This window comes from Ornithorhynchus anatinus, chromosome 6 (assembly GCF_004115215.2).
Source record: "Ornithorhynchus anatinus isolate Pmale09 chromosome 6, mOrnAna1.pri.v4, whole genome shotgun sequence".
NCBI lineage: Eukaryota > Metazoa > Chordata > Mammalia > Monotremata > Ornithorhynchidae > Ornithorhynchus > Ornithorhynchus anatinus.
The window spans coordinates 45883749-45895686 of NC_041733.1; the positions used below are offsets into that span (position 1 = coordinate 45883749).

Genomic DNA, 11938 nt, shown 5'->3' on the forward strand with positions numbered 1-11938 from the left:
CTAGAGGGGGAGACGGACGATAATGGAAATGAGTAATTGATAAGGTAGAATTTAAAAATGTGTGGGGCAAACAACAGATGCTCGAAGTCACAGATCTAAGCGCATAAACGACACGGAAGGGGGGGGGGGGGCGGGCCGGGGAAAAGAGGGCAGGCCAGGCCGAAATGCCAGGGCTGTTCCGAGAAGAGAAGGTCTCTACCTTCCCCAGAGGGCGGTAAGCTCCGTGAGAGCGGGAGGGACTGTGCCTACCAACTCTGTCGAATTAGACACTCGATAAGCGGTCGATAAATACGGCGAACTGACTGATCTGGGGACGGTAGCCTCCCGACCACAGAGAGTTTGGGGCCGTCGGGAAGGAAGCTCCCCGGGGAAGGAGGCGATTCACTGGGAAGGGCGAAAAAAAACCCAACCAGACGCGACGACCGAAAAACTAATCAAAATCCTTTTATAGATCTCCAGTCCGGTCAGGAGTCAAGGGCCGACGGTGCGGTAGTATAAATAAAACCAGGGTGTCGGGGAGGGTGGGGATCGCAGGGTGTCTCGGTTTCTTCGCCGGGAAAAGCGGGAATAGTCAGAGAACGATCTCCAGGCCCAGGCCATGGTGTCCCTCAGCCACCCCCAGGGAAGGACCACCCCGGAATAGAGCAGGGCGAGGAGGAGGGTCGTAACCTTCCCCCCAGTGTCCTTTCCCCTCGGGACGGAGCCACGACGTGGATCCCACCAGCCACCTGATGGCGAGTAAGGCTCGGAAGTGACGCTGGCGAAAGCGCTTGAGAGGCCGGACGGGTTTTCTGGAGCAGAGCCGGGCCGCGTGGTCACAGAGAAGGGCGGAAACCTCCACGGCTTCATCGACCTTCAATGCACCATCGAGTCCGATCGCCCCGCGTCTCCGCATTCCGGCGACTGGCCGGAGGCCACACTGAACTCCTCGCTTCCCATCACGCTATCGTTGTCGAACGGGGTCCGCCTAAGTAGAACCCCGCGCCAGAACCAAGTTCCGCGTCGCCAACGAAAATCTTTGCCTATTTCTAGGTCTGGCGGGGTGAGGCGGGTTTTCTTCGGCTGTGCCGTCAGTCCCCGGCCCTGGCAGAATTCCCGATACGGTCTTCCCGTGAACACGCCTCCGGAGCGTCCTCGTCCCCGGGCATGGCTTCGGTGAACACGTCGCTCTAGCCCCACGGGTGGCGACGATACGATCCACGAGACGCTGCTTTATGGACCTCAGGTGCGTAGACGGGTCATCTTTCCTCACTTCGGGGGAGCGAGATGGTTTCGGGGACTACGCGCCGTGGCTCGGCCCGGTCCCCGGGCGGAGGTAGGTCCGTGTACGTAGCCCCTCGGCCCCTTAAGGACCGAAGATGTCTTTTCGGCATCTCGCCCGTACGCTGAAGAGTTCCGGGTCTTCCCACAAATAGCGGGGTGGCCCCTACTATTAAATCTGTCCTAGGAAGATGGGGAGGATTCCTTTCCAACACTAGCCCGCCCCGGGCCCACCTGGGAAAGACCACCGACGAGGAATAATATAATAATAGCGGTAAAATCTGTCCTAGGTAGATGGGGACGATTCCTTTCCAACACTAGCCCGCCCCGGGCCCACCTGGGAAAGACCACCGAAGAGGAATAATATAATAATAACAGTAAAATCTGTCCTAGGTTGATGGGGAGGATTCCTTTCCGACAGCAGCCCGCCCCGGGCCCACCTGGGAAAGACCACCGAAGAGGAATAACATAAGAACAGTAGTGATTATAACTAAGTGCTAAGAAGGGGCCGAGCTCTGTAATAAGCACTGGGGTCGATGAGAGGGTCAGAGCCAGTCCCTGTGCCATAACGGGCTCGATCTGAGGGGAAAGAAGAAAGAGGGGCTAATCCCCATTTTACAGATGAGGTCACCGAGGCCCAGAGAGGTTACGCGAATCTCCCAAAGCCACCCAGACGGCAAGTGATACCTAGTCGATTCTCCCGCCTTTACGTGCATCCCCCAGAACGGGGAGATTCCGCCTTGCCCTACACCGAGCTGTCGCAGGGTCCCACGGACCTCGACGTCGACCGTCTAACCTAGACCCCACTCGCTGCAACGGAAGGACTCGGGCCCCCCGGAGGGGTCGTTACTTGAGCTGGATCTCCCGCTGGGGTCCTCCGGGAGGTGAGAGGGAAGGAGGAGGGGGACGGGAAAGGGGGCTCCCCGGGGACCCCTAGGGCCCTCTGGCTGGACGCCCCCGGGGGCCCCGGGGTCTCCAGCGTCGCATCCCCCCTCTGGCCCCTCCTGGCTGGCGCCATCCCCGGTGGCGGTCACCGCCTGGCCCCCCGGCCCTCGCGTCCAGAGCGTCCAGAGAGGGAGGGGCCCACACCTGCAGCACCGCGTCTCCGCGGGGGGACGGCCGGTTGGCTCGCCGGACTCCTCCGGGGACCCCCGCCCGTCTCGCCGAGGCCCGTGGCTCCTCCGCCTGCCTTTCCTCCCTTTTATTTCTGCAGGACAACACGGGCCCGGGGGGCGGCTCCCAGACCCTGGCCTAGGACTGGTGTTTGAGGTAGTCGGCCAACCGCGGCGGGAGTCCCAGCTGGTCGACCACTTGGGCCCGGCCGGCCAGGGGCAGGGCTCTGCGGACCGCCAGCCGCGCCTGGGACATCAGCGGCTTGGGATGAGCTGCGGGGAGAGGAGAGCGCCGGCTTCAGCGGGGCCCGGAAAACGGGGCGAGTCGGTCACGCGGCCGCACCGGCACGCGTTCCCCAGCTCAGGCGAGCGGGGCCGCCGGACTTCCTCTCTTTACGTGTCCCCCCCCGGGGGGGCCTCGAGTCTGGGGATGCCCCCGCCCCGCGGCTCCTCCTCTCCGGCGACAGCGGAAATCTGCCCGGAGCTCTGATCGTTCCTCGGTGCTTCTCGCCGGGCGGCTCGTTTCGATGACGACGACGGTACGTGTTACGCGCCTACTACGTGCAAAGCGCTGTTCTAAGCGCCGGGGGTGGGGAGGGATACAGAGTGATCAGGTTGTCCCACGTGGGGCTCCCAGTCTCGATTCCCCTTGGACGGGCGAGGTCACTGGGGCACGGAGAAGTGAAGCGACTTGCCCCGAGTCACCCAGCTGACGAGTGGCGGAGCCGGGACTGGAACCCCTGACCTCCGACTCCCCAGCCCTCACACCGTCCCTCTCTCTCCCTGGGACCTTCCTTCTCCGGCACCCGTCTATCCGTCTGCCCGTATCCGACTCCTCCTCCGCCCCGCGCCGTCTCTCTCTCCCTCTGCCCTCCCTCGGCCTCCTCCGCCCAGCACAGAGACAGCGATGGACGGAGAAGCAGCGTGGCCGGGTGGAGACAGCACGGGCCCGGGAGTCAGAAGGCCCCGGGTTCTAATCCTGGCTCCGCCACCAGTCTGCTGGGCGACCTCGGGCAGTTCGCCTCACCTCTCCGGCCCTCAGTTCCCTCGTCCGTATAATGGGGATCAAGACCGGGAGCCCCGTGTGGGACGGATCTATCTATCTATCTATCTTCCCCGGGGCTCGGGACAGTGCTTGGCACACAGTGAGCCCCCGAGTACCACAGTTAGTATTTTTATACGGAGCAGACGGAAAGAGAAAGAAAATTCACCGACGGTCCATGAGGAGGACGCGAAATCTGTCGTTCCCTATAACTCCTGTAACATATTTCAGGCCTGGGACCGCGGGAGGGGAATCCCGTGGGATCCGACTGCCGTCCAGCCGCTCTCCGGCACCGAGGTCCGCTCGCCTGAGCGGCGGAGGGTGCCGCGGTTGATGGGGCGAGGGCGGGAAGCCGACGCTTCCGTTTCCCCGAAGGGCGGGGGAGGGAACGCGCGTTGCCCAGCCTTGCTCTGGCCGACAACCGGGGCCGGGGCAACCCCAGATGGAGGCCACGGTGCCCTCACCCCACCCGCGCCACCTCTTCTCCCTCTCCGGCCAGATTCTGGCTCCCCACACCCCATCTGTGGAGCCGCAGACCTGTCCAACGGCAAGGTCGGGGGGGAGGCGAGGAAGAGGGGGGAGGAGGAAGAGGCGGAAGATCCTTTCCTCTTTCCTTTCCCCCTCCTGTATCTTTCCCGTCTGTTCCTTGTCTTTCCTTCTATCCTCTGCCCTCCCCCTTTCCTCTTCCCCCCGCCCCCCGCCGTTTTTAACAGTACCGGTTAAAACGCTCACTACGTGCCAGGCGCCGTGCCGAGCCCTGGGATAGATCATCAGGCCGCAGGGTGTCCCTGTCCCACACGGGGCTCCCGGTCTCCTCCTCCCTCCCCATCCACCCCTCTCCCCTCTCCCCACCCTCCGCCTCTCCAGCCGCGGGGTCGGCCTTGAGGAGAGGGGCCGGAGGGGCGCCATCCGCCAGCGGGGAGGGAGGGGCGGGGGAGCCGCCGACTGCCTCCGGTCCCCTCCGACCCCCCCGGTCACCGGGCGCGGGAGACCGCTCGACACGACGCCACGACCGGGTCCCCGAGGGGCCCCCGCGGGACCCGCGCCCGGCCGGGTCAGGAAAGCGGTTCGGAGGTCCGCCCCGGGCGGCCGGCTAGGGCGGCCCCCGGGCCGGCCCACGCCCCACGCCGGGTCTTCCTCTGCCCCCCTCCCCCGGCGGTTCCCCTCCCCCCGACCCCGCCCGGCCCCCGGCCTCCGCCGGCCTCACCTCTCTCTCTGCGGAGCAGCGCCACGGCCTCGCCGTCAGCCGGGGGTCCCCCGGGCGGAAGGGGCGGCAGGTAGACGTTGGCCCCGAAGTCGACGAGCAGGCGGACGTAGTCGGGGCCGCAGCCGCGCCGCAGACAGAGCTCGAGCAGGGTGCGGGGCCGGGACACCCGGGCCAGCAGCCGCGGGTCGGTGCAGTTGTAGTCCGGGTCGGCCCCGTGCAGCAGGAGCAGCCGGAAGCACTCCAGGTGCCCGTAGGCGGCCGCCAGGTAGAGGGGCCCGGTGCAGCCGGCGGGGCCCGGGGCCCAGGCGGGGACCCGGGCCCGGACGTTAGCGTCGGCGCCGTGGGCCAGCAGAGCCCGCAGGATGGCCCGGTGGCCATCCCGGGCCGCCGCCAGCACCGGGGAGCAGTTGTTGAAGGCGCTGCCGAGGGGGCTGGCCCCGGCCTCCAGCAGCAGGCGGACGCAGGCCGCGTGGCCGTGGCTGACCGCGGTGAAGAGCGGCGTCTGGGCCTTCGCGTCCAGGCGGTCCACCTCGGCCCCGTGGGCCAGCAGCACCCGCAGGCAGCGCGGGTGGCCGCGGGCGGCGGCCAGGCGCAGGGGGGTCCCCGGGACCCCCCAGCCGCTCCGGCTGTCGATGAAGCGCTTGTAGCGGGGCTGGCGCAGGAGGAGGTCCAGGGCCCCGTGGTCGTCGGCGCCCACCGCCCGGCTCAGCTCTTGTTTGGCCCGGGCGGCCGCCTCCTCCCCCTCTCCCTCCATCCTCTCCCCGACCTCCTCCTCCTCCTCCAGCCGCAGCAGCGAGAAGATCTTGGTCACGTCCATGTGGCTCGTCTTCGTCGACCGGAGGGAAGCGACTCTCATCTCTCCGCCCACCTAGAACGGGGGTAGAGCCGGGGGGAAAGACAGACAGAGAAGAGACGGACGGACTCCGACGACCCGGCTCGGCCGTCTCTAGTCTGTCCCGAGTCCTCGGGGGGCAGAGCCCTGGGCCGGGTGCTGGGGTGGGGACGGGGGGCGGAGAAGACGGGGCGCTCGCCCTCGAGGAGCTGACGGCCTCGAAGGGGGAGCCACCTCTCTCTCTCCACCCCCTCCCCGGTAGTCGGCCGCGAGTCCGATCGGGGAGACGGACACGCGCGCGCGTTCCCCGGAAGAGCCGGGATTAGAACCCGTGACCTCCCGGGGCGGGGGCCGGGGGCGTCCGGGGGGGCGGCCCGTACCGGGGCCGGGGCCGGTCCCGAGAGGGGCGAGGCCGCGGGTGTTCCAGGCTGCTCCGGGGCCCGGCCGGAAGGTCCCGGCGGCCGAGGTCGGGAGGGGCGGAACGGCGGTCCCCGCGACCCTCAGGTGGGACGGGTCGAGGCAGGATCTTTGCTCCGGCAGCTCCGGGTCTCTGGAGGGGGAAGGGGACCGCTCCGACGAGGGGGTGGGAGGGTGCGGGGGGAGAGCGGGAGGGACGGGGGGGGGGGTGGGGAGGAGAGGGGGCCGCTTCAGCGGCCGAGCCTCGTCCGGCCCCACGGGGTCCGTCGGCCCCCCCGCCCCCCCGGAACCGTTTCCCGTTTCCGGGGCCCCTCGCCGGATGGCTCCCCGGGCCCCACGGTCTGACCTCGCTCCCTCCCGCTGCGGGACCGGAGGACGACGGGTCGGAGGGTGAGATCTTGCGAGACGTCGAGGGCGCCTCGACGGAGACTTTCGAAGGCCGAGGGTCCGCCCTTCCCCCCCTCCCCGCCCCCCAGTCCCGGCGGCCCCGGCTCGTAGGGCTTTCCCGGGGCCGCGGCCGGGGTCTCCCCGGTGACGTGCCCCTTTACCTTTGTGAGGCGCCCGTCGGGGGGGGGGGGCCCTCTCGTCCGGACCCGGGGGGCCCCCGCTCCCGCCGCGGACCGGCCGCTCCGCGTCGAGGCCCCACTTCGGCTCCTTCCCTCGGCGGCTAATTTTAGGCCCGACCCCTCCTCCCCCCCGCCCCCCGCCGCGGCCTAACCCGTTATCTCCCCGGGCCGGGGGCAGGGGAGGGGAGAGGACAGGTGCGGGGCTGGGGGGGGGCAGAGGACGTGACTCTCCAACCCTCCCCCCTCCAGAGCCCCCCGTGGGTGCCGCCGGGCGGGCGGATCCGTAGCGCCAGGAGAGCGGCCCGGCGGCTCGGGCCAACTCCCTCCCGGACCCCAACCCCCAAACGCCCGGGTCCACCCACGACCGGAGGCCTCGCGACCGCTTTCTTCGCAAATGCTGACCGCCTCCCTGCGCCTGCCCCCTCAACGCTCCCCCGACCTCCCCCCACCCAGGCAGATCCCCTCCCTCCACACGCGCCTCCCACCTCCCAAAATCTGAGCCGGGCCGACCCCTCTGCCTCCCGAAGTAACTCCCCGGGTGTTGTCAAGAGCCGGCGGCTACAGAGGTTAATTTCATCACCTCCTAGCCACCCTGCAATCACGGCCCGGGGGGGGGGGGGGGGGTTGGGGGGGAGAAAAGGGGGCACAGGGAAGCGTCGAGAAAGGGGAAGAGTCGAGTGAGGGGCGACGGAATCGATCGAGGATTTTTACTGAGCTGGGATCTTTTCGGGGAGGGCAGGACACCGAGGAGGGGTGACTGGAAGGGCCGATCTAAGCCCCACTCCACCACCCGTCTGCTGTGGGACTGTGGGCGGGTCTCTTCCTTTTTCTGGGCCTCAGTTGCCTCATCTATAAAAGGGGGATTAAGGCGGCGAGCCCTACGTGAGGCATAAACGCCAATCGACCCAATTCGCTTCTATCCGCCCCAGGCCTCGGAGCGACGGCCGGCGTACAGTGAGCATTTAGATACCATTAAAAGACAGGGATACCCTCCGGGATGACCTCGAAGGAAGGAGACCCCGTGTCCCCGGCTCCCCAGACCCGCCAAGGACCCTCTGACGCCCACGGAGACCGAACCTTCCCTCGGACAGCCAGCCTCACCCCTGCCCCAACAGGGCAGACTCTTCCGAAAAGGGTGGTTGCTCAGAGCGAGCGAGACGTGGAGCGTCCTCCCCGCGACTCTTATCATTCTTCTTCTTCTATGATACGACAGAATGATAACAACTGTGCTTACTAGGTACAAGATCATCAGGTCAGACAGTCCCCGCCCCAGATGGGGATGACGGCATAAGCGGGAACGGGCACACAGATGAGGATCCTGGAGCCCGGAGAAGTGAAGGGTCCTGCCCAAGGACACGCAGCAGACGAGCGGCGGGGCGGGGATCGGAACCCGTGACCTCCCGACTCCCAGGCCCGCGCTCTCTCCACTACGCCACGGATAACTCCTCTGACCCCGGGCAAGGCCAGACCCTAGCTGAGATGAGGCCTACGACCCCAGCTAAGGCCGGTGGCTGGCCCACACAGTTCCTCTGACCCCGGGCAAGGCTGCGGCCTAGCTGAGACCACTCCTCTGACCTGAGGCGAGCCCAGTACCGAGCCCAAACTGCCCCCTCGATTCCAGGGGCGGCCAGGGTCCAGCCGACATCCATCCTCTGACCCCAGGGACCGTTCCTCTGAACGAAGGCGAGGCTGGGACCTAGCTGAGAGGCTCCTCTGCGAACGGGCAAGGGGGATACCTCACCGAGTCTACTCCCGTCACCCCAGGGGATGGGGGGGGGGACCGGCTGAGACCGCCCCACCGACCCCGGGCGAGGCTGGGCTGAGCGGAGACGACTCCTCCGATCCCACACAGGGCCGGGACCTAACCGAGACCACACGGGTAACCCCAGCCAGGGCCAGGATCTGGTTGAAATTGCCCCTCTGACCCCTGGAAAGGCCGCGACCCAGCTGAGACCGCTCCTCTGACCCCAAGCGAAGGCCAGACCTAATTGAGACCGCTCCTTTGACCCCAGCCAAGTCTGGTTCATAGCTGAGACCGCTCCCCCGACCTCGGGCGAGCCCCGGGCCCAGCCGAGACGGCCATTCCGATCCCAGGAAGAGCCGGGACTTAGTTGAGACTGCTCCTCTGATCCCGGGGAAGGCCAGGAACCAGAGGAAACATCTTCTCTGCCAGCAGGCCAGGGTGGGGCCTAGCTGAGACAGCTCTTCTGACCTCAGGCAAGGCCGGGGCTTAGCTGAGACTGCTCCTCTGAACCCAAGCGAGGCCAGGATCTCGCTGGGACCGCTCCTATGACTCTAACCTAGCCTGGGATAATTTAATAATCATAATTACGGTATTTGTTAAGCGCTGGCTATGGGCCAGGCACTGAATTAAGCGCAGGGGTGGGTACCAGCGAAACGAGTCGGACACATCCCTGTCCCGCAGAGGCCTCTCAGTCTTTACTCCCACCCAGGTCTCAGTCTTCATCCCCATTTTACAGAGAAGTGAGGCGGTTTGCCCAGCGCCACACAGCAGACAGGTGGCGGAGCTAGGATTAGAACCCATGACTCCCAGGCCCGTGCCCTATCCACCATGCCATACTGCTCCTGTCTCCTCTGCTCCTCAGGATGTAGCTGAGACCAGTCCTCTGACCCCAGGCGAGGTCCGGGCCTAGCTGACACCGTTCCTCGGATCCCAGGCCGTGGAGAGGGCTGGGGCCAGAGGGAGGGGGAGGAAACGACCACCCTGACCGAAAAAATGACCCGGACCGGCTCTTCGACTGGATGGGGCTCCTTCTGAACAGGGCTCACGTCAGCCCCTGGGCATACGTCCCCTTCACCTCTCCGCAGCTTAACCCTCTTTTCCCCCCATCTCCCTCTGCTCCTCCCCCGTCCCTTCCCACCCCTCGGCACCGTACTCGTCCGCTCGACTGTATATATGTTCATCACCCTATTTATTTTATTAACGAGATGTACAGCGCCTCGATTCTATTCAGTCGCCATCGTTTTTACGAGACGTTCTTCCCCTCGACTCTATCTATCGCCATCGTTCTCGTCCGTCCGTCTCCCCCGATCAGGCCGTGAGCCCGTCAGACGGCGGGGACCGTCTCTATCTGTTGCCGACCTGTTCGTTCCAAGCGCTTAGTCCGGTGCTCTGCACATCGTAAGCGCTCAATAAATACTATTGAATGAATGAATACGCCTTCCCTCTCCCACAGCTTGTGGGAGATTCATCACAGCCTCCCCCAACCCCATCTCAGCCTCGCAGGGTTGGGCTGGATGCAAGCACATCCAGGAGGGCATTTAACGGGCCCGACTGGCCTCGCGACTAGCCGGGGTCCTCCCGAGGCTTCGGCCGGCCGCCTTTCCGGCCGGATTCCTCAGTACCCGGGGCCTTGGCGGGCTTGGCTTTTGGCTGGCCCCAGTACGGATAGGCCGGCGGCCATCGGGCAGACGCCCGCTGCAGGCTCCGAGATCGCCCTAGCCCCGGCCTCTGGAGCATAATCAGAAGGGGCACGGTCTAATGGAAAGGGCACAGGCCTTCGAGTCAGAGGCAACGAAACAAGTAGACAGGTTGGGGGACAGGGGATTTGAGGAGGGGATTAAATATCCGGAACAACTGTCGAGGGCAGTGGGCGGGGGGGGGTCGATAAGGTCGGAGAAATCATTCGGCTGGGCAGAGAGCGCAGAGCTAAAGCTAAAGCGAGGATAAGCTCGAAGTGGACAGAGTCGGCCCGGTATCTAGATGGCCACCTGAAGCGCTCTGCGCACGAGTGGAGGAGGCAGACGGCGGAGGTGAGTCGGGACTGCGGGATGGGGAGAGAGAGTCAGTTGAGTTCAGTAGAGAAGCCGGTGTTGAGAGTGTCGACCGGACGTCGGGGAAAGGTAGCTTGGGCACGGAGGCTAAACGGGGCACGACGACCCGAGGGGATCGCAGGGGGTCAAAAGTTGGGTGGGCTCCGTGGGGGGACGGCACAGATCTGCGGCGAGGAGGGGTGTGGGAGAGAAGGCGGGTGAGGAGGTCGTGGTCCGACAGAGGGACAGAGTGAGGGTGGAGATTGCGCAGGGCCTAGAGAGGATGAAATCGAGCGTGCGTCCTAGTTGGTGAGTGGATAAGGAGGGGTGGGGCAGGAGGTCAGTGGAGTGGAGGAGTGACAGAAAGTGGAAAGGTCACCGGGAACAGCTACGGGGATATTGAAGTACTCGAGGATCGGTGGAGAGAGAGAGAAGAAATGTGAGAAAAAGATCCAAAAGGCTACAGAATGTCGGGAGGTGGAACCTGGGGGTGGTAGATGACCGTTACTAGAATTTGGAGTAGGCGGCAGAGGCGGATGATATGGGTTTTGCAGGGAGGGAAACAAAGGGCCGGGGGCGGCGGAATGGTGCAAAAAAAGGCACTGGGGCGTGACAAGGAAGCCAACACCTTCTTTCCTAGTGAGTCTGGAGGAGTGGGCGAAGCTCAGGCCCCCACCGGAGACTGTAGACACGGATGGTGAGGGATCACGACAGTCCTATTTTTTAAGGACTTACTGCGTTCCAAGCACCGTCCCGAGAGGGGATAGATAAAAGGTAATCCAGGTCGGACACAGTACCCGTCCCACAGGAAAGGAGGACGGGTAAATGAATGAGGAAACTGAGGCCCGGAGAAGTAAAGTGACTTGCTCACGGTCACCCGGCACGCTAGCGGTGGTCAGGATTAGAACTCAGGTCTCCTGCCTCCCAGTCCTTGATTCTTTCCACTGCCTCCCACGGCGTAGGCTTCTGTGATCTTTCTGTATTGCGGCCCTCGCGGACTCCCAAATCAACTGGATACCGAACTTCCAAGCTAGCGAACCCCCACCCCATCTCTCCGGCAGGCATTCGAATCCGAATCGAACGTTCCCACGGGACGACCCGAGCCTGGCCAACCCATCGGCTCCGATCCACCGTGAGCGCTTTGAGATGCGTGCTTGTCACGCGAACGGTTTCGATCTGCCGGAGCCAGTGGGGACGTTTCCAGCCCCACTCCCTAGAGCACCAATTTCATTTCGGTGGACTTCCATAGGCCCAGCCCTCTGTTCCGGTTCATGACTGTCCCCGGTAATAATAATGATGTTGGTATTTGTTAAGCGCCTACTATGTGCAGAGCGCTGTTTTAAGCGCTGGGGGAGATACAGGGTCCTCAGGTTGTCCCACGTGAGACTCGCAGTGGATTCCCATTTTACAGATGAGGGAACTGAGGCCCGGAGAAGTGAAGTGACTTGCCCACAGTCACCCGGCTGACAAGTGGCGGGGCCGGGAATCGAACCCGTGACCTCGGACTCCCGAGCCCGGGCCCTTTCCGCTGAGCCACGCTGCTTCTAAACATGGTTTGAAGACCCCCAGCGTGACGGCATATCCTGGCATCGCAGCTAGATGTGGAACAAAGGCTTTCAAGGAATAGGAAATCCGGGGGAAAAGCTTTGAGCTTTAGAGAAAGAGCCCGGGCTGGGGAGCCAGAGGTCATGGGTTCGAATCCCAGCTCCGCCACCTGGCAGCTGTGTG

General features: G+C 64.8%; 1 protein-coding gene across 2 annotated transcripts; it reads right to left on the bottom strand.

The window, feature by feature from the left end:
• Window positions 1-424: 424 nt before the first annotated feature.
• On the bottom strand, window positions 425-6624 carry ASB12 (ankyrin repeat and SOCS box containing 12). 2 transcript variants are annotated; one of them, XM_029068089.2, is made up of 4 exons: window positions 6217-6355; window positions 5834-6003; window positions 4622-5489; window positions 425-2645 (listed from the first exon to the last, which is right to left on the bottom strand). In XM_029068089.2, exons 3-4 carry the CDS (start codon window positions 5475-5477, stop codon window positions 2512-2514), a joined length of 990 nt encoding a protein of 329 aa, XP_028923922.1. In that variant the 5' UTR covers window positions 5478-5489; window positions 5834-6003; window positions 6217-6355; the 3' UTR covers window positions 425-2511. The 2 variants fall into 2 exon arrangements, with proteins under 2 accessions (XP_028923922.1, XP_028923925.1); XM_029068092.2 differs by lacking the exons at window positions 5834-6003; window positions 6217-6355 and adding an exon at window positions 6419-6624.
• Between the last annotated feature and the right edge of the window lie 5314 nt (window positions 6625-11938).

Coding starts and splice junctions, on each gene's coding strand:
- ASB12 (XM_029068092.2), bottom strand. CDS start 5,477: ATGAGAGTCGCTTCCCTCCGGTCGACGAAGACGAGCCACATGGACGTG. Junction 2,646..4,621: donor GCTGCTCCGCAGAGAGAGAG/GTGAGGCCGGCG, acceptor CTCTCCCCGCAG/CTCATCCCAAGCCGCTGATG.